The 24,327-nt window shown below is 43.2% G+C and overlaps 3 protein-coding genes across 4 annotated transcripts in view; 1 reads left to right on the top strand and 2 right to left on the bottom strand.

Annotated features, from left to right (window-relative positions):
* cracd (capping protein inhibiting regulator of actin dynamics) overlaps positions 1-2,099 on the bottom strand; it is a 29,556-nt gene extending 27,457 nt beyond the window's left edge. Inside the window, exon 1 of the mRNA XM_055923033.1 lies at positions 1,694-2,099. The gene's annotated coding sequence lies outside the window, so the exon portion shown is untranslated. The remainder of the gene's footprint in view (positions 1-1,693) is intronic.
* Positions 2,100-2,697: 598 nt separating this feature from the next.
* Positions 2,698-6,262, top strand: chst14 (carbohydrate (N-acetylgalactosamine 4-0) sulfotransferase 14). Its single transcript, XM_055923045.1, has 2 exons — positions 2,698-3,154; positions 5,090-6,262. The coding sequence occupies exons 1-2, from the start codon at positions 2,861-2,863 to the stop codon at positions 5,915-5,917; spliced, it is 1,122 nt and encodes a 373-aa protein (XP_055779020.1). The 5' UTR covers positions 2,698-2,860; the 3' UTR covers positions 5,918-6,262.
* A 113-nt stretch (positions 6,263-6,375) lies between these two features.
* cep135 (centrosomal protein 135) lies at positions 6,376-24,304 on the bottom strand. Of its 2 annotated transcripts, none has more exons than XM_055923035.1 (24): positions 24,043-24,304; positions 23,559-23,686; positions 23,254-23,444; positions 22,917-23,084; positions 22,590-22,731; positions 15,944-16,157; positions 15,531-15,746; positions 15,356-15,421; positions 15,017-15,167; positions 14,669-14,910; positions 14,359-14,514; positions 10,985-11,203; positions 10,614-10,765; positions 10,404-10,519; positions 10,131-10,285; positions 9,969-10,024; positions 9,685-9,853; positions 9,396-9,506; positions 8,998-9,183; positions 8,569-8,778; positions 7,661-7,863; positions 7,437-7,541; positions 7,128-7,306; positions 6,376-6,965 (listed from the first exon to the last, which is right to left on the bottom strand). In XM_055923035.1, exons 2-23 carry the CDS (start codon positions 23,669-23,671, stop codon positions 7,147-7,149), a joined length of 3,501 nt encoding a protein of 1,166 aa, XP_055779010.1. In that variant the 5' UTR covers positions 23,672-23,686; positions 24,043-24,304; the 3' UTR covers positions 6,376-6,965; positions 7,128-7,146. The 2 variants fall into 2 exon arrangements, with proteins under 2 accessions (XP_055779010.1, XP_055779009.1); XM_055923034.1 differs by having other exon boundaries at positions 7,151-7,306.
* Between the last annotated feature and the right edge of the window lie 23 nt (positions 24,305-24,327).

Here is a 24,327-nt window from a genome sequence, read left to right as displayed (position 1 = left end):
GTGATGTAATTACACTGTGTGACACAGAGACATGTCCTCATCCTCCCAATAAGATGCTGCTTGAGCACATTTCCATTTGTAATTTCTTACAGTATATCAACAATAATTTTTGTTACATGTAATCTCTCTCACCATAGATTACGGGGAGTACAACCTGTTTATATGGCAAAGTCAAATGTATAAACAAACAACATACCAATACAGTATGGTTTTGACAACGGATTTAATTTCTGTATATAGCAAGAGACGACTTGACTAAGCTACTGTATCTGAGAAACCACAAACACTTGTCAAAAGCGGAGGACCTTACACCTTGGCAAGGTACCAAATACCAATGCAGTATTTTATGTTCTTTCTAAAAAAATAAAAAATGTATCCCCTGCCCCATGAATTATTGACAGTGAAAGTGACGCTTTGGGAAATTGTTTCTCTAGTTCCCACTGCAAAGGGTACAGTACAGACTACAGGGCTACAAAATGCAGCAACTCATTTTGATGACTCCAAACATTCAGTGCTACAGTAGGGGGGAGCATCCATCTGTCTATGTGCCCACTTATCACCTACCCAACCATATATATCCATAGACTTTGAGCAGGGATATAATTATTTTTGCCAAGCCACTGGGCTCATTTAAGACATGGAAGTAGGTACTCAGAGCTCATTTAGGGTTAGATGTATGAGCTATGAGATATGTAACCCTCTCAGAGGTCTATTGTCAACAATGCTCCCCATCTGGGAGACAAACAAGGCTGGGCAGTTTTTAAAAAGTCTACACATCAAGGCATGGGGCTTAACTGGATCTTCTTATTGCTCATTCTGCAATGAGTAAGCTAATGAGATACTCGAAAGAAGCCAACCATAACTGATATGTAGACAACTCAGCATCAGCCAACTGTATCTTTACTACAGATAAGAAACCTGAATGTCAATTTCTGGCAAAATTCATGGACTACAATCGAAGGAAAATTGCAATATATAACGGTAAATGCTGCATTGAAGAACGAGGCCAAAATCATTGGCTGAAACACCACATATCCGATGTTACAACGTTTGAGACAATGATTTCTGTTTTATACATTCCATCTAATATATGGGGATAAGGATCGAAAGAATGGCCCGTGAAATGCATAATGGCATCTCTCGGGTCCATGGCAAAATAAGATATGTCACAGGTAGGCCCTACGTCATGGAAGTGATGCAGGGATGGACCCAAGAGAGCGTGGGGGGGTCGGCAACATAGTAAAGATTTTCATTATAACAGAGGCGCTGCATTCTTGGTTATATATACATTGCTATAAGAAGGCGCACGTAAAGCATGATATGGAGCACAAAGCATCTATCCTTTATGTAATATGTTATCACAAATATGCCTACTGTATATTGAGACAGTAGCCAACAAACGAAAGCTGTAGGGTGAACATCCAATTGATGCAATCATCGAAAATATGATAATGAAAATGACAAATAGCCAATTATCGCCGCAATTCGAGCCATGCCAAATATGTTCACGCATTTATATATAAATAAAACAACATTGTCCATTTACAACGCACAAACACATCTGTAAAGGATGGAGCAATCGTCAGCAGGTCAATGAAAACGAGAGGCTGTGACAAGGTCAGCAGCCTATTGAAAATAAAGACACCATTTATGACAAAGAAAATATGCCAGAATAAAGAACAAGCTCCACCACCTTATAAGTGATCTTGTTTCCCCGCAAATCGGCCTTGAAGTTGCCGGCGGCGCCTTGTATCTCCAATCTAACAGCTCTTCGACCCTCTTTGTGTTGCTGATGCTGCGGGTGCTCGCGACAGACAAGCACGCATGGCCAAGCTTACAGACGGCTCTGATGAGAAATAGAGTCCCGCACAGTTGCACGCACGTGAGGGTGTGGCTGGCGGAGGCTGCGCTTGGCACAAAAATCACCCAACGTCCACAAGCGATCTCCTTCCTCTAGGCTACGATGCCACTCTCCTGTTTGTTAAAAATCGTTGCCTAGCCTAGGCCTTTATAGTATATGTTCACATAATAGTTTTGGCTGTTGATCTAGTATAAATAATGTCTGGATAGGCATAGTATATGTCTTTGATTTGATTCGGAGTGGAGGTGCTTGTTTGTCATTGACAGTCTTCACGGTCTGTCACAGTGAAGTGGCCTATCACATTCTGTCTGAAAATGATTACTATATTAGTATAGAAAATCTCACTTCAATAAGCCGCAGTGCAATGGATCTCAAATATTGGGCTAAAATTTGATGTGACGAATATGCGCTCTCTCTCTCTGTATTTATATATGGAGGACATACGTGACACCGTTATTGTTCGTTGGCTGTGGGGCAAGACTGGCATGACTGACTTCGTTGTGTATCTTGAGCCAGCCCTTGCAAAAGGACCAATGAGTGGGTGCTTCCCCAATTCACGGAGCACAAAGGCCTCCATAGTTGGACACTATTCCAATGATTTAGCACCACCCTAAAAAATAGGCCTAAAGTAAAGCAATACAAAAATGTTACTTCTTTATCAGATCAATGTGCAAAACTGCTGTTGGAAAGACAGACATTCATAATGCAGTAATAAACTGAAAACAGCTAGTTACAACTGTAGGTAGGCTGGTCTTCCAGTAGAAATCGGCATAGGATTCGTAAAGTCCTTCCCTGCTCCCTCCCAAACCCAAAATATACTCCACAACTACAGCTCCCACAATCCCCTCTGATGCTTTCTTCTTTTTACAGGAACAGGAGTATTTTTGGTAGTAGCAGCCTACTGAGAATACGATATTATGTGTACGTGGTAGTTTACACACTTTTTTCTCCTCATAAAAACAACATATCACATAGCCAACGTACATCATTCAGAGATCGATGATGCCTCCGCGAAACCAAGATTTCGGACTGAAAAAGGCTGGAGGGGCCAGGAGCGGGTCCGTGATAAACTTCAGAAAAACGGTGAACTCCGGCTCTTTACGCCGCAGCTCTGCTGTCTTACCATCGGTGCTGACGTTCGCTGTGATCGTGGCGTCCGGGGGCCTTCTGCTTATGATAGAGAAAGGAATGCTGAATAGTATGGAGACACCACCACCTCTGGGATACAGCAAGAGGTCAGGCTACCTCAGACAAGCCCGAAATCTTGATCCAGCTGTGGACGCAGAATCCCAGGTAAACTGTAGCCACGGTCTGTAGATTCCCAGTAGCCCACCACTTGATTTGGCTGGAAATGTTTTGGAAGAATATGACTTTAAAATACCTTAGGCCGACAAATGTATTCATAACCAAATAACTAAAGGACTTATTACTCCATTAATGTTTTTGTTGTCACAGGATACTTTGTGTAAACAAATAATGTAGGCTATAACTTCAAAGTCATTTTATTTATATAAAAGTACATGATGCCATCTCGTCATGAAATGTTAGGCCTTGCTTGAGCACTACAGATATTTAATAGAAATCAAGTGCCGTTTGCCCATGAACATTTTATGGGACGCATTTGCTACATCATTTACATTATCTTAGTGGTCTACTCTGATGGAATGCATATCATAACATGTTGGGTAGGTATTAGATTGACACGAGTTATATTGTACTATTATCTTAAAAGTCTTTAAAAAAAGTCTGTCAACTGCGTTTATTTTCAGCAAACTTTACATGTGTAAATATTTGTATGAACATAAGATTCAACAACGGAGGCATAAACTGAACAAGTTCCACAGACATGTGACTAACAGAAATTGAATAATGTGTCCCTGAACAAAGGGGGGGTCAAAATCAAAAGTAACAGTCAGTATCTGGTGTGGCCACCAGCTGCATTAAGTACTGCAGTGCATCTCCTCCTCATGGACTGCACCAGATTTGCCAGTTCTTGCTGTGAGATGTTACCCCACTCTTCCACCAAGTCACCTGCAAGTTCCCGGACATTTCTGGGGGAGAATGGCCCTAACCCTCACACGCCGATCCAACAGGTCCCAGACGTGCTCAATGAGATTGAGATCCAGGCTCTTCGCTGGCCATGGGAGAACACTGACATTCCGGTCTTTCAGGAAATCATGCACAGAACGAGCAGTATGGCGGGTGGCATTGTCATGCTGGAGAGTCATGTCAGGGTGAGCCTGCAGGACGGGTACCACATGAGGGAGGAGGATGTCTTCCCTGTAACACACAGCGTTGAGATTGCCTGCAATGACAACAAGCTCAGTCCGATGATGCTGTGACACACCGCCCCAGACCATGACAGACCCTCCACCCCCAAATCGATCCCGCTCCAGAGTACAGGCCTCGGTGTAACGCTCATTCCTTCGACGATAAACGTGAATCCGACCATCACCCCTGGTGAGATAAAACCGCGACTCAGAGAAGCGCAGTTTTTGCCAGTCCTGTCTGGTCCAGTGATGGTGGGTTTGTGCCCATAGGCGACGTTGTTGCCGGTGATATCTGGTGAGGACCTTCCTTACAATAGGCCTACAAGCCCTCAGTCCAGCCTTTCTCAGCCGATTATGGACAGTCTGAGCACTGATGGAGGGATTGTGCATTCCTGGTGTAACTCGGTTAGTTGTTGTTGCTATTCTGTACCTGTCCCACAGGTGTGATGTTTGGATGTACCGATCCTGTGCAGGTGTTGTTACACGTGGTCTGCCACTGCGAGGACGATCAGCTGTCCGTCCTGTCTTCCTGTAGCGCTGTCTTAGGCGTCTCACAGTACGGACATTGCAATTTATTGCCCTGGCCACATCTGCTGGCCTCATGCCTCCTTGACGTTCACACAGATGAGCAGGGACCCTGGGCATCTTTCTTTCTATGTTTTTCAGAGTCAGTAGAAAGGCCTCTTCAGTGTCCTAAGTTTTCATAACTGTGACCTTAATTGCCTACCGTCTGTAAGCTGTTAGTGTCTTAACAACCGTTCCACAGGTGCATGTTCATTAATTGTTTCTGGTTCATTGAACAAGCATGGGAAACAGTGTTTAAACCCTTTACAATGAAGTTATTTGGATTTTTACGAATTATCTTTGAAAGACAGGTTCCTGAAAAAGGCACGTTTCATTTTTTGCTGAGTTTAGTTAATGTCTTTTTTCTTTTACATCTCCCCCAAACCCCATTCAGATTCTCCAGGAGATCCGTAACCGCACCATCCGGACCATGTGTGGTCAGAAGAACATGCCTCACAGTGTGTGGTCCCTGAGCCCCCTGCAGAGGAAAACCCTGCTGCAGCACATCCTGGTGAACGACGAGCACCGCTTCCTCTACTGCTACGTCCCCAAGGTGGCCTGCTCCAACTGGAAGAGGGTTCTGAAGGTCCTGAGTGGGGCTCTAGAGAACGTGGACGTCAACATCAAGATGAACCACAAGAGTGACCTGCTCTTCCTGTCCTCCCTGAAGCCTGAGGAGATCCGCTACAGGCTGAAACACTACTTCAAGTTTATGTTTGTCAGGGAACCTATGGAGCGCCTTCTCTCCGCTTACAGGAACAAGTTCGGGGAGATCAAGGCCTACCAGGAGAAGTACGGTGCCGAGATCATCAGGCGCTACAGAAAGGGCCATGCCAAGGATACAGCAGTGGCTGGGGATGATGTGACTTTTGCTGAGTTTGTGCGCTATCTGCTGGATGAGGATGTGGACCGCATGAATGAGCACTGGATGCCCATCTACAACCTGTGTCAGCCATGTGCCGTGTCCTATGACTTCATTGGCTCCTATGAGCATCTGGAGAGTGATGCGGACTATGTGCTACAGCGTATTAGTGCACCTCCACACGTCCACTTCCCTGAGCGACAGACGTGGTACAAGCCTGTCACCAAGGAGACACTGCACTATTACCTATGCAGTCTGCCTCAGAAGCTTCTCAGGGAACTCCTGCCCAAGTATATTCTAGACTTTTCCCTGTTTACTTACCCCTTCCCCAACACAACCACTGAGTACTGCAGACATTAACTGCAAGATGGTATTTTATACTTGGAAATATTATTTTTCTACAGCATCTTGTTACACATTTGCCATGTCTTTTTTTTTTATTCTGAGGGAACAAGCAGTATTTTGATGTTACTTTTTACATTAGATGTTACATCATTGGGAAATATGAATTATGTGTTTGAGTATATGCATAAAACCACTAAAACTCGAAAGGAATTGTATTTTAGAAGGAAAGAGGATATGTTACTGAAACAAATCAATTAAGAAATTAAACTGTTACTGTCCAATTGCTCTAATTACTGTGCACTCCATCTGGGCTTCAACCAAACATTGACCCAACAAAGTATTAAAGCCCCAATAACACAATATATTTTTATTTTGTAAATACATTTTCCTCTACACTTTTATGGAAATCTCTTATGGGTCATTTAAAGGCTGTTGTGTTGTCTCTGATGTTAGGTACAGACGAGTGCAGTGAATTTGTTTGTACAAAACTTTATTTGAAGGAATAAGTTATTTAGGCATAATGGGAATAATATGTAACATTAAACATGTAAAAATACCACAGAACACAAAGCTGAACTAATGAACTATTCTCCTATCAGTGGTCTAATAACCAAGTCCAGATTCTTATAAATACATTTGGTAAAAGTATCTCAGTCCAATCACCTATGGATCTCCCAAGTAAAAGCAGAAAATGTACAGTACCTCCAAGGTACACTTCAATTTGACAATACTATTAGTAGCTCAATTAGTACATTTTTTTCCCATGGAGAAACATAATATAGACAATCAAATTCTTGAAACAATTGGCACTGGAATTATCTTTGGTGAGAGGACGGCATGATTTCAACTTTGATCCTAGTTATTGCATCCTTCATAGGGAAGGAGAACGGTGACATTTTAGACCATTAGAAGCATTTGTGTTGGACACAAGAGTTGCTAAGTTGTGTGTGAATAGTTTGTGTGATGCGTCCAAACTGATACCCTTACAGGCTTCTCACGCACTCACTCCAGCTCCTTCATTTCCCTGTCTGTCTGGTGGCTCTACTCCTTAAAGCTCACAATTCTGTGGAGGAAAAGGGAAGTCACATCAATTACAGGCTTGAATACAATCAGTGTGATCTATAAAGTCTCTGTTTTATAGATGCTAGAGTATCGCAGTGATTGCAGAATGGATATAAAAGTAGGAAGTGGTGTGATGTGTGTGTCTGTCTGTGCAAGCACGTACGTAGTATTGTGAGTGTAACTCACTTCTCTGGTGACCGGTCGGTGGAGTGCTCTGGAGTTCGCAGGATGGAACGTTCCGGGGAGGGGGGACGTGGACTCAGAGATCTGCTCAGGGGGGAGGAGCTCCGCAGTGAGGAGAAAGACATACCTTGCCTGCGCATCTCCTGCACAGCCCTCTCACTGAGGTAGAGAGACAACAAGGGGATGAGGGACACATAGTAGCCCTCAGCCTTTTCAATTACACGCAAACAAAAATGTGGATTATTGAGGTAGGTGACTGATAAGCTGGGCACAGAGTCATTCAGCTCACCGCTCAAAGCGCTCAGTGGTCAGCAGTCTCTTCAGCACGTCCATCTCTGTCTGCAGCTGAGAGACTTTCCCTCGGAGTAGTGAAACCTCCCTGGCATGCCCTGCCCTGCACACACAATGTTACTTATCTTTATTAAATCAGTAAGACTCAAGATTGTGTGTAGTCAGTGGGTCTGTGAAGAAGTACATTCGTTGGCTCAAGGATTCTTTAGGACCCTCTCTTACGTTTTGCTGTCAGCGAGGGCGAGTCTGTCCCGCAGAACCTTCAGCTCCGACTCCCTCTCGCTGGCGCTCAAATGCGTGTGGAACTCCTTCTGCCGATTGGAGGAGAGAAGAGTCTCTAGGTTACGTACAGTCAGCCTCTCACTGGCCAGCTGTTTCTTCAGCAGCTCTGCCTCCGAGCGCACGTCCTCCAGCTCTCCTGTCACCTACGAGAGCAGCACAAGCCCATAGACAGACATAATGAAGGGCAGAGTCGACACTACACAGACGGCACATTTTCTTATAGCTAGGTTCCTGCATTTAGCAAGGCCTGTATCGCAACTTATTGGTACATGCATTGTGTGTGTTTGTGTAGTCAAAAGTTTGGACACACCTACTCATTCCAGGGCTCTTTTTTTTTACTATTTTCAACATTGTAGAATAATAGTGAAGACATCAAAACTATGAAATAACACATATGGAATCATGTAACCAAAAAATATAAAATATATTTTAGATTCTTCAAAGTAGCCACACTTTGATGATAGCTTTGCACACTCTTGGCATCCTCTCAACCAGCTTCATGAGGTAATCACCTGGAAATCATTTAAATTAACAGCTGTGCCTTGTTAAAAGTAAATTTGTGGAATTTCTTTCCTTCTTATTGCGTTTGAGCCAATCAGTTGTATTGTGACAAGTTAGGGGTGGTATACAGAAGATAGCCCTATTTGGTAAAAGACCAAGTCCATATTTGTTGAGTTATATATATATATAGATATAGATATAGATATAGATATATATATATATATATATATATATACACACACACACACACATACACATACACGTGTGTGGTGTACATTTCCACCATTGCTAAATTCATGAAGGGAAATGAAAAGGGTGGAGGACTGAGATGCAGTCAGTTTGCTCACCCTCTCCAGCTCCATGCTCTTGGAGGTGAGCTGGCGGGTGCTGAGCTCTTTGCTTGAATCCAGTTTGACACAGAGCTCCCTGACAGAGGCCAGGTCAGACAGCAGGACAGTCTTCTCCCCCCGGGCCGCCTGCAGTTCCTCCTCCAGCCGGGACATGCCCCGGGCCAGGGACGACACCTGGGCCTCGTATGCCTGCAGGGCATTCATGTGCTATACGGTTGGGACAGAACAGGCATCCTCATCACCAATTGCAACAATGCAAGTGAATTCAGTATAGTAGATATTGGGTAGAGGTATGCACGAACAGACAACATAAGCTAGTGGACATTTTAAACAAAACTCAAACTCTACCCATTTTAAGCTTTATCTACAGCATTTTTCTCCACCCACATTGCTGCCCCCCCCCCCCCCCCCCCACCCCCGTCTCACCTCCTGGATCTCTCTCTCCTGATGTCCCACAGTCTCTCTGAGGTGTCGTCTCTCTGTGTCTGAGGAGAGCAGCTCCAGGCGGATGGAGTTGTTGAGGCCCTCAGCGTGCTGCAGCTTCAGCTCCCGGTCCTCTGACTCCCCATGGGCCATCCGGAACCGCTCCAGCATCTCCCTGTTCTCCTTCTCCTGGAAGACAACATTATTTAAATCATTTAAAAAGTATTGGAAGGACTCCATAGCAACTGGAGGATGTGTACTTGGCTAAACACTGGAAAACAGCCATTATCAATTCCAGTAGATACATAATAATCCAATTGTAATATCTACACTAGAATTCAATCCCTTTGAGGGAAACATCTAGTGTGAATAAACTACTGCTGTGTAGAGTTACTGTTTACCTTTGCAAGCATTATATTCTCTATTCTGGCCACTTCTGAGATGTAGGAGTGAACTCTCATCTTCAGCTCGTCTTTCTCATGCAAGGCGTCTTCCATCTCGGCATGCACAGCCTGGACACACAACACGTGCAAATGAGACCCATGAAAACAGAGTACGTATGAAATGTTTGCATCCCAATTAAATAAAGAACTTGTACAGTAAATGTGCCCCCAAGTTAGATACGTCTATTGTGGGTGACAGAATTTTGTTCTGTTCACAAAAGTGCTGTTATCCAACTGTGCTCTGTACCTGGTTCTCCCTGGTCATAGTGGCTAGGTCATCCTGTAGTCTCCGGTTCTCTCGCAGGGCGATCTCTCGGTCTCTCCCCACTCCAGACAGCTCCTCCTGGGCAGAGTCAAGTTGTCTGCGTAGACTGGCTATCTCCCGCTCACGGCTGCTCAGTGCCCCCTTCAGCTGACTGCAGGTACAACACAATATCACTGATCCACTCGCTCGCCACACACACACACGCACACGCACACGCACATGCACGAACAGACAACTCAAAACACACAAGAAGAGTGTACACTTACTCTAGGGAGTTCTCCATGTCTTTAACAGTAAGTCTAACTTCCTCCAGTGTCTTCACCTGCAGAATGAGAGACAGAACAGTGCTCACTCTGCAGGACTGCCTACTTCTATAGTTCTAGTCCCTCTAACATGTACAGGCCAGTCCCTGGTATCTAGTGCCCTACCTTCCTGAACAGCTCGTCCTGCAGCAAGGCCAGGCTCTCAGTCTTCTGGTCCACGTCATCCTGCAGAGCATCCTTCTCCCTGTCCAGGGCAGAGACAGTCTTCTGGAGCACAGTAACTCCATCTCTCTGGGTGGAGCCATGGCGACTCAGCTCAGCTGATGGAATTATTATTTTAAAATAAAAATAAATAAAAAAGCATCTCAGAATAAACAAAGGGAAACCGTGTGTAGGATATCCAGGTCTAACTAACCCCTGCATCCATAAACCCCTCACCTATTTTCTCCTCCAGTTTCTCCATCTGCTGGTGGGAAGCATGGAGCTCGTTGGTCTTCACAGAGAGCCTGTGTTGTGTGTCAAACAGAGACTGTTCCATCTGCTCCTGCAACAGCCTGAACATAAAGCGGGAATTAGCCATTTCCCATCACTACATAAATGACATCACATCCATACAAAGAAAGACAGACGGACACCGACAGACAGTACCGTAGTGCGCTGGACTCAGCTCTCTGCTGGGCCGTCTCCTCTGCAGTGTGGACCAGGGCAGTGGAGCGAGCCTTCAGCTCCTCCTCTATAGCCACCCTGCCCTCCTTCAGCAAGGACATCTGAGACCGCAGGTCCAGACGTTCCCTCTCCAACTGGGGACCAAAAACACACACCATAACACACTCTACTCCTAGTACATCATGCATGCAAGATCAGCTGAGGTGGTAATAATGGTAGAGGCAGACATGATTGACAGTGCAGTACACGGTGGTTGTAAAATATGTGTAAGGTGTTCTATCTACAAAAAGTAATATGATCAACTGCGACAGGATCATTTGGCTTTGATTTGGTGAGAAGTTGATCAGTCTCACAGTCTTGATGGTGTTTTCCAGGTTCAGGATCCTCCGCTCCTCTTCCTCTCGGTCTGTGAGAGCACAGGTCTGGGCAACTTTTAGTCTCTCTCGGAGTGTGTCCCTCTCGGAGGTGATCCTTTGTAGGTCAGCATCAGCCTGCTCCCTCTCCTCCTTCAGCCTCAGGACTTCTGTGGACAGCTCTGATCCTGTACGGACCCGCCTCAGCTCCTCCTGAACCTACAGTACAGACATAGATATTAGAGGTCGACCGATTAATCAGCATGGCTGATTAATTAGGGCCAATTTCAAGTTTTCATAACAAATCGGTAATCTGCCTTTTTGGCTGCCGATTATGGCCGATTACATTGCAATCCACGAGGAAACTGCGTGGCAGGCTGACCGCGAGTGCAGCGTCAAAAGGACCTCGTGGCTGCAAGGAGCCAAGGTAAGTTGCTAGCTAGCATTAAACTTATCTTATAAAAAACAATCAATCTTCACATGATCACCAGTTAACTACACATGGTTGATGATATTACTAGGTTAACTAGCTTGTCCTGCGTTGCATATAATCAATGCGGTGCCTGTTCATTTATCATCGAATCACAGCCTACTTCAACATCGCCAAACAGGTGATGATTTAACAAAAGCGCATTGGCGAAAAAAGCACAATCGTTGCACAAATGTACAGTTGAAGTCGGAGGTTTACATACACCTTAGCCAAATACATTTACACTCAGTTGAACTATTCCTGACATTTAATCCTAGTAAAAATTTGTTAGGATCACCACTTTATTTTAAGAATGTAAAATGTCAGAATAATAGTAGAGAAAATTATTTCAGCTTTTATTTCTTTCATCACATTCCCAGTGTGTCAGAAGTTTACATACACTCAATTAGTATTTGGTAGCATTGCCTTTAAATTGTTTAACTTGGGTCAAACATGTCGGGTAGCCTTCCACAATAAGTTGGGTGAATTTTGTCCCATTCCTCCTGACAGAGCTGGTGTAACTGAGTCAGGTTTGTAGGCCTCCTTGCTTGCACATGCTTTTGCAGTTCTGCCCACACATTTTCTATAGGATTGAGGTCAGGGCTTTGTGATGGCCATTCCAATACCTTGACTTTGTTGTTCTTAAGCCATTTTGCCACGACTTTGGAAGTATGCTTGGGGTCATTGTCCATTTGGAAGACCCATATGCGAACCAAGCTTTAACTTCCTGAATGATGTCTTGAGATGTTGCTTCAATATATCCACAGGATTTCCTACCTCATGATGCAATCTATTCTGTGAAGTGCACCAGTCCCTCCTGCAGCAAAGCACACCCACAACATGATGCTGCCACCCCTGTGCTTCACGGTTGGGATGGTGTTCTTCGGCTTGCAAGCCTCCCCCTTTTTCCTCCAAACATAACGATGGTCATTATGGCCAAACAGTTCTATTTTTGTTTCATCAGACCAGAGGACATTTCTCCAAAAAGTACGATATTTGTCCCCATGTGCAGTTGCAAACCGTAGTCTGGCTTTTTATGGCGGTTTTGGAGCAGTGGCTTCTCCCTTGCTGAGCGGCCTTTCAGGTTATGTCGATATAGGACTCGTTTTACTGTTGATATAGATACTTTTGTACCTGTTTCCTCCAGCATCTTCACAAGGTCCTTTGTTGTTTTTCTGGGATTGATTTGCACTTTTCGCACCAAAGTACATTAATCTCTAGGAGACAGAATGTGTCTCCATCCTGAGCGGTATGACGGCTGCGTGGTCCCATGGTGTTTATACTTGCGTACTATTGTTTGTACAGACGAACGTGGTACCTTCAGGCGTTTGGAAATTGCTCCCAAGGATGAACCAAACTTGTGGAGGTCTACAATTGTTTTTCTGAAGTCTTGGCTGATTTCTTTTGATTTTCCCATGATGTCAAGCAAAGAGGCGCTGAGTTTGAAGGTAGGCCTTGAAATACATCCACAGGTACACCTCCAATTGACACAAATTATGTCAATTAGCCTATCAGAAGCTTCTAAAGCCATGACATCATTTTCTGGAATTTTCCAAGCTGTTTAAAGGCACAGTCAACTTAGTGTATGTAAACTTCTGACCCACTGGAATTGTGATTAATTTAAATAATCTGTCTGTAAACAATTGTTGGGAAAATGACTTGTGTCATGCACAAAGTAGATGTCCTAACCGACTTGCCAAATGTATATTTTGTTAACAAGAAATTTGTGGAGTGTTAGAAAAACGAGTTTTAATGACTCCAACCTAAGTGTATGTAAACTTCCGACTTCAACTGTACCTAACCATAAACATCAATGCCTTTCTTAAAATCAATACACAGAAGTGTATTTAGTTAAATAAATTAATGTTAGCAGGCAATATTAACTAGGGAAATTGTGTCACTTCTCTTGCGTTCAGTGCAAGCAGAGTCAGGGTATATGCAACAGTTTGAGCCGACCTGGCTCATTGCGAACTAATTTGCCAGAATTTTACATAATTATGACATAACATAAAAGTTTGTGCAATGTAACAGCAATATTTAGACTTAGGGTTGTCACCCGTTCGATAAAATACGTAACGGTTCCGGTTTTCGAAATGATAGTTTCCGGATTTTACCGTATTAATGACCAAAGGCTCGTATTTCTGTGTGTTTATTATATTATAATTAAGTATATGATTTGATATAGCAGTCTGACTGAGCAGTGGTAGGCAGCAGCAGCCTCGTAAGCATTAATTCAAACAGCACTTTCCTGCGTTTGCCAGCAGCTCTTAGCAATGCTTGAAGCACAGCGCTGTTTATGACTTCAAGCCTATCAACTCCCGAGATTAGGCTGGCAATCCTAAAGTGCGTATAAGAACATCCAATAGTCAAAGGTATATGAAATAGAAATGGTATAGAGAGAAATAGTCGACGCGTCATAATTCCTTTAATTAACTACAACCCAAAAGTTCTTAACTGGGAATATTGAAGAACTGGGAATTGAACCACCAGCTTTCATATGTTCTCATGTTGGGGAAATTGGGGGAAAAAAGTATTATTATTATTATTTTTTTTAAGTGTAGATTTGCAGGAAATAAGCTTTAAAACAAAATTATCTCCACCAACAAGAGGGGTGTGAACAGTTTGGGGTCACGAGGTTGGGGTTTGTTACTATGCCAATAAACATTATTATTATTATATAACAATATCCATCCAGACCTTTGCCATATAGGAAATTTGTGTGACCGGACAGTAGTACTTGAGTGCCCCCGTCATAGACAGGGGCTTTCAAATACTGATCCAACGGAGGAGGGTGTAAGATGTGTATTTTATACCTGAATTGATAGGTATGACTTTCAATGCTTGGTACTACACTGAAACAGTCTTTTTCATTTGATATGCCATGTCCTGGACTGGCCTGTCTCACCTTTTTGCACTGTAAACTAAGCTGGTCCCGCTCAGCAGTAAGGGCCTTGACATTGGTTTGGATGTCCTCCATGTGTCTCTCAAAACCCAGCAGTACAGCCTGGAGCTCATCTCTCTCCTTCACTGTCCGGGAGAGCTCCAAATCAACATTGTCCCCCTAAATAACACACAAAAATTAATTATTTACCATACATGCAAACAAAATAATGATATAAGAGGCTTACTAGTACCATGAGTTTATGTACGTATATACAGTAAATAAGAACATAACTATGTATTCTTTGCATTAGTATAATGGCTGGCTCTCTCACCCTGCCATGCCAGCCTGTTCGCCCCCTGGGGCTCCTGCCCCTGCCTGGGCTGCTGCGGGTGGGTTTGTGGTCCATGCCGCCTGGTCCCCTGGCCCTGAGGTAGCGCTCAGCCTCCTGTCGGTAATAGTCCCGCTCCTCCTCCAGGCTCCTGACAAATGCGTCCAGACGAGATGGGGAGCGGTCCTTCCCACACACACCATGTTTAGACCTCATGCTCTCCAGCTCAAGCACCAGCTCTTTATCTAGATACAGCAACCAGAGTCAGTTGGGCTTAGGCCAACTATAATCAATGAGAGACATTTGAGTCCCAAAGTTCCAGTGAGACAGGAGAAAAACACTGCTACTCACCAGCATCAGTCATTTTCTCTAGTTTGTCCTGAAGCCTCCTCTTCTCTTCCTCCAGGAAGTTCATCAGTCCCTCCATCTTCTCATTCTGCTCCCTGAGCTCCCCCAGCTGGTTCCTCAGACGGTCCTTCTCGTAGTCTCCCTCAGCGTGGTCCTAAAACATCCAGTCAGATACAAATATGATATTGTGAGTAAAATGCTGCACAGATTCAAGTTGCCCTTTAACAACTATCTGATGTGGTACTGTAACAGATAGACATTCTCTTGTCATTGAAACGTTAAGTTTTAACAGGAACGTGTAGGCTACAAGCCTTTATAAGCCCAATAAATAAAAAGTCATACCCTTCTTAACTTTGTGATTACATCTTCCAAGTCCTCCAAGGCTCGGTGTTGCTTTTGGATTTCTTTCTGAGGAGAAAAACAGGCCACAGATTTGTCAAAAACGTTTCCCTCAAATTGAACCCTCTGCCTGTCTTTATACAGTACTCCTCCTGTTCCCATTTATCATCTTCCTCACCTTGGCTTCCTGTAGTTCCAGGTCAGCAGTCTCCAGCACCAGGTCCTTGTCCTTCTCCAGCTGCTTGGCCAGGTGGTCTATGTGGGTGAGCTCCTGACACAACTCCTGGTTCTTGGCACTGAGGTCCGCCACCTCGGTGGATGCATCCTGCTTCCTCTGCTGCAACCCCTGAACCTTCTGCTCCAGAGTCCTGTTAGTCTCCTGTAGGTACTCGATCTGGAAACACGACACCGAGAGGTCAATGTGTGGTAAGTGCTCAAAGGACTTTGGCAAGCCTGAGTTGATGGTTGTTGGTGTTGACAGATACAAGTAAGTTATTTGTGGTCAGTTTCAGTTTGAGGGTAGGTTGCGGAGATCAATTCAATGTGTGGGTAATACCCATTGCGTGAAGTGGGTCAGGTTTCGGTTCTTACCTGCAGGTTAAGGTGGGCAATCAGTTTCTCATTGCTGATGGTCTGAGCCTCTAGGGAGATGACATCATAAGGACGCCCTCCATCAAGTGCTCGACTAAGACGCTCAATCTCTTTGTCTCGCTCCTCAACCTGTATGTGCAGGTGTTTGATACCGCCCTGAGCTCTTTCAAGGTCTAATTTCAGTTTGGTTATGTCCTGCTGCAGCTCCTGGATCCTAGGGTAAAATTATTCACAGTTATTACTAGGAGTGTAATGGTATTGTATTGTATTGAACTGGGGGGGTATATAGATAGATATTCTAAAAAGGATTAAAAATATATATCCTCAATCTACACACAATACCCCATAATGACAAAGCGAAAAATATAAAAACAGAAATACCTTATTTACATAAGTATTCAGACCCTTTGCTATGAGACTCGAAATTGGGCTCAGGTGCATCCTGTTTCAATTGATCATCCTTGAGATGTTTCTACAACATGATTGGAATCCACCTGTGGTAAATTCAATTGATTGGACATGATTTGGAAAGGCACACACCTGTCTATATAAGTTGACCGTGCATGTCAGAGCAAAAACCAAGCCCTGAGATCAAAGGAATTGTCTGCAGCATTGAAGGTCCCCAAGAACAGTGGCCTCCATCATTCTTAAATAGAAAGGTTTGGAACCACCAAGACTCTTTCTAGAGCTGGCCGTGTGTGTGTAATCCATTTTAGAATAAGGCTGTAACGTAACAAAATGTGTAAAAAGTCAAGGGGTCTGAATATTTTCCGAATGCACTGTATGTATGTACACACACACTAAGACCTGCTTTTTCCATGACAGACTGACCAGGTGAATCCAGGTGAAAGCTATGATCCCTTATTGATGTCACTTGTTAAATCCACTTCAAATCAGTATAGATGAAGGGGAGGAGACATGTTAAAGAAGGATTTTTAAGCATTGAGACATTGATTGTGTATGTGTGCCATTCATAGGGTGAATAGGCAAGACAAAATATTCAGGTGCCTTTGAACAAGGTATAGCAGTAGGTGCCAAGGCCTCAGATCAGCTTGGCAAATTGCTGACTATGACCAGACCCCTCTCACCACGGGGGGGGGGGGGGGGGGGGGGGGGGCTGGGTCGGTTTTATGACACCTCACGCCAATCGTAAATTTTATGCAGCAGAGAACCCGCTCTTGCACTTTAGTATCAAGATTGGAATGTGCTTTGTTACAGATACATTTTGCCACCAAAAAACTCTAACATCCAAAAGTGGACACTGGAACAATATTTCTAACATCCAAATGTGGGAAGTGGTCTATTGAACATGTCTATTTTGTGATGCCATTTCTTCTTTTTTTTTTTAATGGTATAACAAAAATACTGTAACTTGGAAAGTGAACGCACTGTTTGTGTCAAGATTCCACCCAATACGTGGTGCAGACAATATGCAAAAGGTTGAAACTATTTTTTGTTAAGATAGGAATGTGATTTTAGTTCTCTAACGAGATCATAGTTTTTGATTATACTTTGCACAGTAACTAGCCATGCCCCGAATGAGGTCAGAGAGCTTGTCAGCGTGATGGAACCGCCCTTTTCGATCAGAGTGCTTAAAAGAACTGGGTAAGAATTAACATTTCATACCAGAAGACGTGAGACCGTGGTCCACACATTGAAATGGATGGAAAGTGAGGAGATAATCTCACCTACCAGACCAGAAAAGCGTGGAGCGTTAGCTACATGTGGGAAATGGTTGAAACGTTGAACCAACACGAGGTGAAGAAGATAACCTCACCTACCAGACCAGGGTACTGCCAGTCTGCAGCTGCGTGTGTAAAGTGCTTCAAACTCTGACTAAAGACACGAGATGTGAAGGAGAAAAATCGCATCTTAGACAATCATTGGTGCATCTAAGTAGCTGCTCAGAGGACACAGCCCATTGAAGCCAGGACAACTAAGAAGGACATTGTGACCTCTGGTGGACAACCAGAGCCTTACACCAATCGACCCCTTCCTATAGAAGAATTGATTGGTTTCAACAGAGATATACAACGAACAAAGACATCCACATGTAAATACATTCATTACTTCATATTCCAAAACAGGCGGTGGTAAATGTGAGCATAGTTAATGTGAGCATAGTTTTTAAATGTATGATATAAGTGTCTCTTTCGCTCACACTTTTTCCCCCTTCCCATCTATGATGTAACAAGCCGTCATATCTTGTCAGTCCACTAGGGACTTTTGTCTCATACATTTACATTTAAGTCATTTAGCAGACGCTCTTATCCAGAGCGACTTACAAGTACATACATTCATTCTTTTTTTTGTACTGTACTCATAAGTGTGTATGTGTATTCTGTGTTATTATTCAGTTAGTAAATAAATAATTAAACCAATTTGTGTAGTACTGAATTAATGAAAGTCACGTCATCACATTAATGAAAGTCACGTCACGACAATAGATTATATAGAGAGTCAAGTGCGCTCCTTTGTATGCCTCGAGTAAATCTCAGCTGAAAAATAAAAACAATTAAGGCTATTCTGTTAAAACAACTGCTGATTGCAATTAAAATTAAAATCTTAAATTGGCGCATTTCAAATGGTCCTTTTGTGACACGCAGCCGGGAACTAGTTCTGTACAATGGCGAGTGGCGGGGTCGATAAACCAGGAGAATCCTCCATCATCGTTTAGATATCCAGTTTGGGAACATTTTGGCTTCCCAGTAGATTACAACAGTGATGGACAGAGAGTTGTGGATAAAATGTTAACTATATTTGCCACTGTTCAATGAGAATAGATTGTGCAGCTGCCAACATCTCAGTATTCCTACCACTGGAGCAAGACGGAAACAACAACTTCGTTTCCCCTTTGCATTCAAGCAGCTCGTCGCAGCTGATTCTGGGCCAAAGAAATTACAAAAGCGACAGGTATGTTTTTAGCCGCTGATATGCACCCATTCTAGGTGGTTGAGAAAACAAACTTACCTCTAGCACCCATTTCAGCAAACAGGTATTACACGCTCAATTGCAAGCCAAATCCGAAGTTATCAATGAATTGACCAATGCACCCTGTGTTGCGTCAACTACAGATAAAAAAATAATTATATTACATTTAAACTAGGTAAGTCAGTTAAGAACAAGTTCTTATTTACAATGACGGTCTAGGAACAATGGGTTGCCTTGTTCAGGGCAGAACTAGAGATTTTTACCTCGGGGATTCGATCTAGCAACCTTTCGGTTACTGGCCCAAATCTCTAACCACTAAGCTATTTGCTGCCGCTAATGGGTGGATGGACCTCCAGGGCTACAGAGAAGCTGTGACAGCCCCATTACATTACCCCGGAGAGGGAGATGAGAAGTACCGCTACAGACACGCCCCCTTTATGAGAGTGCACATCTTTTTCTCTTTGTAAGGAAACACTATAGCATAAGCCTATACAATGTCTGAGTCATGTTTACATATTGATTTCACATGCATATTGCACATTATTTTAGTGTTGTTATTGAGTAATCGTGCATTTTGATTTAATAAAATACTAAGTGTTGATATGGCTCCATATACCTGATGAGAGCACAATCAGGAACACCAATACTTTCTATTTTCTTAAATAAACAAAAAATAACTACAGTAACAGCTGGCATTTAATTTTCCGCTGTACCGAAAGCGAACCGTGACCCCCAAACCTATAATACGTACTGAACCGCGGCTTTGGTGAACCGTTATACCCCTAGTTATTACACAATTAAAACATTGCAAATATCCCAAAGATTGAACTATTTCGTTTCTACAGGAATCTACATCTGAAGGCCTGGTACAAGCAAAACATCTCTCCAACTACAGACGCCAGTGTCTCAGGTCAGGAAGTTTCTGTTCCCTCTAAAACACCTTTTAAGCCCAAGCCCACTTTTTGTCCCATAGTCCAGAATGCCACACTAAATACATTTGCCAAGAAAGTTAATTTTGATGTGGAGAATCTGTTTAAGGGTAAAAGTGATTCCAACAAAACACGACGTAATCGTTCTAAGACAGAGAGGGATGCAGTTGAATCATTGTCCAAAAATGAACGGATTGTAATTAAAAAAGCAGACAAAGGTGGTGCTACAGTAGTGTGGTGTAAAGACAAATATGTGACAGAAGCCTACCGTCAATTAGACAATGACGAATTCTACCAATCTCTTACCTTCAACCCTACAGAGGACCTAAAAACTGAATTGCAAGGGATCCTCACAGAAGCTAAGGAAAATGGTTACATTTCAGACAATGAGTTCAAATTTCTTTTCAATGGCAGTCCACGTATGGCTTCTTTTTACCTTCTTCCAAAAATCCACAAAAATCTTGAAAACCCCCCAGGCAGACCAGTCATTAGTGGTAATGAAAGTCTGACAGAACCCATCTCTAAGTACATTGATTACTTTATTAAGCCTTTTCTGATGTCACTTCCAGCCTATCTTCAAGATACCACAGATGTGTTGAACAAAATTAAGGAATTGAAGAATATAGGCACAGCTTCCTTTTTAGTCACCATGGATGTGGAGTCTCTATACACCACCATTGAGCATCAACAAGGTTTGGCAGCGATGCACCATTTCTTGAGTACCCGGCCTGAAACTGAGATGCCTCCTACTGAATTCATTGTATCACTGACTGAATGGACTCTAAATCATAACATCTTTATCTTCCAGGACCGTATTTTTAAACAGGTCAAAGGATGTGCCATGGGAGCTTGCTACAGCCCTTCCTACGCTGGTTTGTACTTGGGTAAATGGGAAAATGACTTCATTTTGGATCCTTCTAATAACCATTTCTTTGACCGGATTATATGGTGGGGACGCTATATTGATGATGTTTGCCTGTTTTGGTCCGGCTCAGAAGATGAACTTATTTCCTTCCACCAATACCTTAACAGCATTAACCCTAACATCAAACTAACTATGGAATACAGCAAGGATAACATTCATTTTTTGGACCTCGACATTACTAAAAATGACAAAGGTTGTTTGAACACATCAATCTTTAGGAAACCTACAGATGGGAATACCATTCTGAGGGCAGACAGCTTTCACCCCAAAAGGCTAAAAGAGAATATTCCATATGGCCAATTCCAAAGAGTCCGCAGAATTTGCGATCAAGAAACAGACTACAGTGTCAAATCTGCTGAATTGGAGAATCGCTTTTTGGATCGGGGCTACAGCGTTCAGGTCCTGAAAGATGCAGGTATAAGGGCTGGATTACTTGACAGAGAGAACTTGTTACGAAGAAGAGTCCCTCGTGATACATCAGAGTGTATTTTGTTACAAAATACAGCACTGAAGCAGAGAACATTAAAAGAATCATTAAAAACAATTGGGGAATCATCCAAAGTGATACGCTACTACGCCAAGTCTTTCCTGAACCACCAGTCATAAGCTTTAAGAGATAGATGTCCTACCCTAAATGACAAATTAGTCCACAGTTATCTTCCGGGTGACTCTCAAAAAACTTGGCTTGACCACAAACCGAAGGGCTCTTTTAAATGTAACCAGTGCAACCATTGCAGTAATATTGCACAGAAAAAGTATTTTGTTGACACAGCTTCTAAAATGGAGTATTACCTCAAGCATTTTATTAACTGCAAAACCACTCATGTCATCTATAGATTAGAATGTCCACAGTGCAAGGTGTTCTACATTGGACGGACAAAGAGACGCCTTCAAGATCGCTTGGCGGAACACAAGTACGCCATACGGGTAGGCAATGAAGACTACCCCATGGCAAGGCACTACAAGTCCTTACACCATGGCAACCCTGCCTCCCTACAAGCTATGGGTATTGATCATATTCCGGCCTCTATTAGAAAAGGGGACCGTCCTAAACAGTTAAACCAAAGGGAAAGTTTTTGGATTTATAAACTACAGGCCACTAAGTACCCTGGTTTAAATGAAGATATGGATTTCTCACCCTTCCTGTAGGGTCGTGATGGGTCCATTTGCTGTCATCTAGTGGACATTTTGCTCTATTGCCCTCAGCTATGTTTGGACTGTTGTTCATGTTTTGCTGTGGTCTAGTGTACTGTGGAATATATTGCTTTCTTGTTCTGGACACTTCTCCCAGTCATGGTTAGGGTTGGGACTGCCTCTCTGGGTGTTCTGATGCTTCTAACTTTGGAGTTGTATGCTCATGATAACATAGCTACAGTATTTCATCTTTTCATTTGTATATTATTGCTTACTAGTTGTGTCCAATTTTGTTACCACTCCCACTTCTAATTAGAGCTAATTGGAAAAGCCTTTCAAAAGAGGACATTGTATTCTTCCTTTTCTGTACTCCCTGACGAAGGCCATGCAGCCGAAACGCGTCGGTTTTTAACAACTTTGTTTCTATTGAACATGCCATACTAATAAAGGCATTTTAATTAATTATATGAAGAGTGCCTTGGTCCTCCTTTCTTTTTGATGACCTATTTACACCTTTTACCAAAGAGCACCTTCTATCTACCAAAATATACTATAGTGTACCTCAGTAGCGCTTCCCTTCCTCCTCTTTCTAATTGCAAATATCCCTTTGATGCATCTTGATGTGAATAGCACTACCATACTATTTAATTGTACATTGTTAATATGTTTAAATAAATACAAAATCAATTGCTTTTAAGTGATTAAACAGCTACAAGGAGGATCCCACCTGTCATCAGCCACCTGCAGAAGATCTGCGATGTACGGGTCATCAGGCTGCGCCACAGGTTGAGTGGGCCCAGAGGAGGGCGGGATAAGCTCATCAATCTGCATCCGCTGACGTCTGAAAGGAATGCTGTGCTTTTTCCCTCCTGTCAAATCATCATTAATGGAAACATCCTGGTCAACTGGTGTGTGGTTGTATAGAGGCTGGATGTACACGTTAGAAAAACAGGATATGTAGCTTTGCTCTAGCTTAAGAACTTGAGTGAATAACTTGTGGGTGAGTAATAGAAGTATGAAGTGGATGCCAATGGATGTTGGGTCTATGTCCTACCTGGTGTCTGCACCACAGCCTGCATGTTCTTCTCCTGCAGCTGCTGAATGCGCTCTGTCTTGGCCTTGCTGTCCTTCTCCAGGGAGCGGACCTTGTGCACATACTGGTTGTTTAGGAACTTCAGGTCTGATGTCTCATGGTCCAGCTTTCTGATGTAGGCTTTGAGCTCTGAGACAAAGGGCAGTGACAGGTTTCATATCAAAATATATGTATTGCCAGTGATAACAGAGGAGTAAAAATGAATGGGTTAGAACAGTTATTTCTGTTACGAGAGAACAGTGGGATTCATATATGAATGGACTGCTGCTTCACTGAGTGGCATTGTGTGGACTGATACCTCTGCTTACTCGGTCTTTCTCCTCCCTTAGTTTGAGGAGTCCAAGGTGCAGCTCGTTGTTCTCCCGGACCAGCCGGGCATTCTCCGTCTTGTATGGCTCCAGGAGGGCATCTAAATTACGGCTTTCTTTCTCAGTCTTCCCTGCATTGAGCTTGGCATTGCGCAGACTTTCAGTGGTGTGGACCAGATCACTGCAGTATAGGCAGAAACACACAAACCTCATTCACTATAACATGGGACACAATAACATCTCTCTATATAACTGGTCATTTACTATCATGACTCAGAGGTGAATATGTATTTACCTGAACAATTTTTCCACCAGTGGCAGGGTCTCGATTCCCAAAGGCTGTCTGTATCCCAGTTGATCCAGACGTTTCCGAAGGTTGATAAACTTCCTCTCTGCATTGGTGCTCATTGTTGCTGTAGCAGTCTACAAAACAGGACATAATAAAGATTCGTAGACATCTCCATCTGTGGTTATAGCTAGTTTATTTGCTGACTACAGTTTATTGACTACATAGCTAGCCAATACTATTGGACTAGCCCAAGATGGACTTTTAGTGCATTGACAACTGAAATGGGCTACTATTGGACCAGAGCAAGTAACGTTAGCCAGCGCATTCATCCTATCAAGCTGCAGCTAGCTAGATAACGTTAGCTAGGTCGTTCAGGCCAGGTAAAGTTATGGCAAACGGGAAAACAGGATTTCACTGACAGTCTAGCTTGCTATAGCTAACTTATATATTCTTGTCAGTAAACTTTCATTAGTAGCTCAATTATACTCACAAATCCACGGTCCGGTTAGCTAGATAGCCAACTTAGTTAGCTAACGTTAGCTGTGATTGTTGACATGACTTCGGTAAACAAAGTTATCGAACAAACAACCCTGAAAAGACTGCATGAGACTCTCACGTATGTGCCAGGTGGAACGCCTTGTAGAGGTTTGCGATGGTGGTCAGTCAGTACATGGATTTTTCATGAATGCAAAGCTTTCGTTCGGCTCGCCCTGATCTGAACTAGCTAGCTAGCTTGTTCTCTGTCGGCGGTAAAGTAGTTTGAAAATGGCGCCGA

The sequence above is a fragment of the Salvelinus fontinalis genome, chromosome 5, assembly GCF_029448725.1.
Source record: "Salvelinus fontinalis isolate EN_2023a chromosome 5, ASM2944872v1, whole genome shotgun sequence".
In the NCBI taxonomy this organism is placed as follows: Eukaryota; Metazoa; Chordata; class Actinopteri; order Salmoniformes; family Salmonidae; genus Salvelinus; species Salvelinus fontinalis.
The sequence above is the reverse complement of the archived record's forward strand: the minus strand, read 5'-3'. Positions and strand labels throughout refer to the sequence as shown.

Coding starts and splice junctions, on each gene's coding strand:
- chst14 (XM_055923045.1), top strand. CDS start 2,861: ATGATGCCTCCGCGAAACCAAGATTTCGGACTGAAAAAGGCTGGAGGG. Junction 3,155..5,089: donor CTGTGGACGCAGAATCCCAG/GTAAACTGTAGC, acceptor AACCCCATTCAG/ATTCTCCAGGAGATCCGTAA.
- cep135 (XM_055923034.1), bottom strand. CDS start 23,671: ATGAGCACCAATGCAGAGAGGAAGTTTATCAACCTTCGGAAACGTCTG. Junction 8,779..8,997: donor AGGAGAGAGAGATCCAGGAG/GTGAGACGGGGG, acceptor CCAACCGTATAG/CACATGAATGCCCTGCAGGC. Junction 6,966..7,150: donor ACCGACCGGTCACCAGAGAA/GTGAGTTACACT, acceptor TTTCCTCCACAG/AATTGTGAGCTTTAAGGAGT.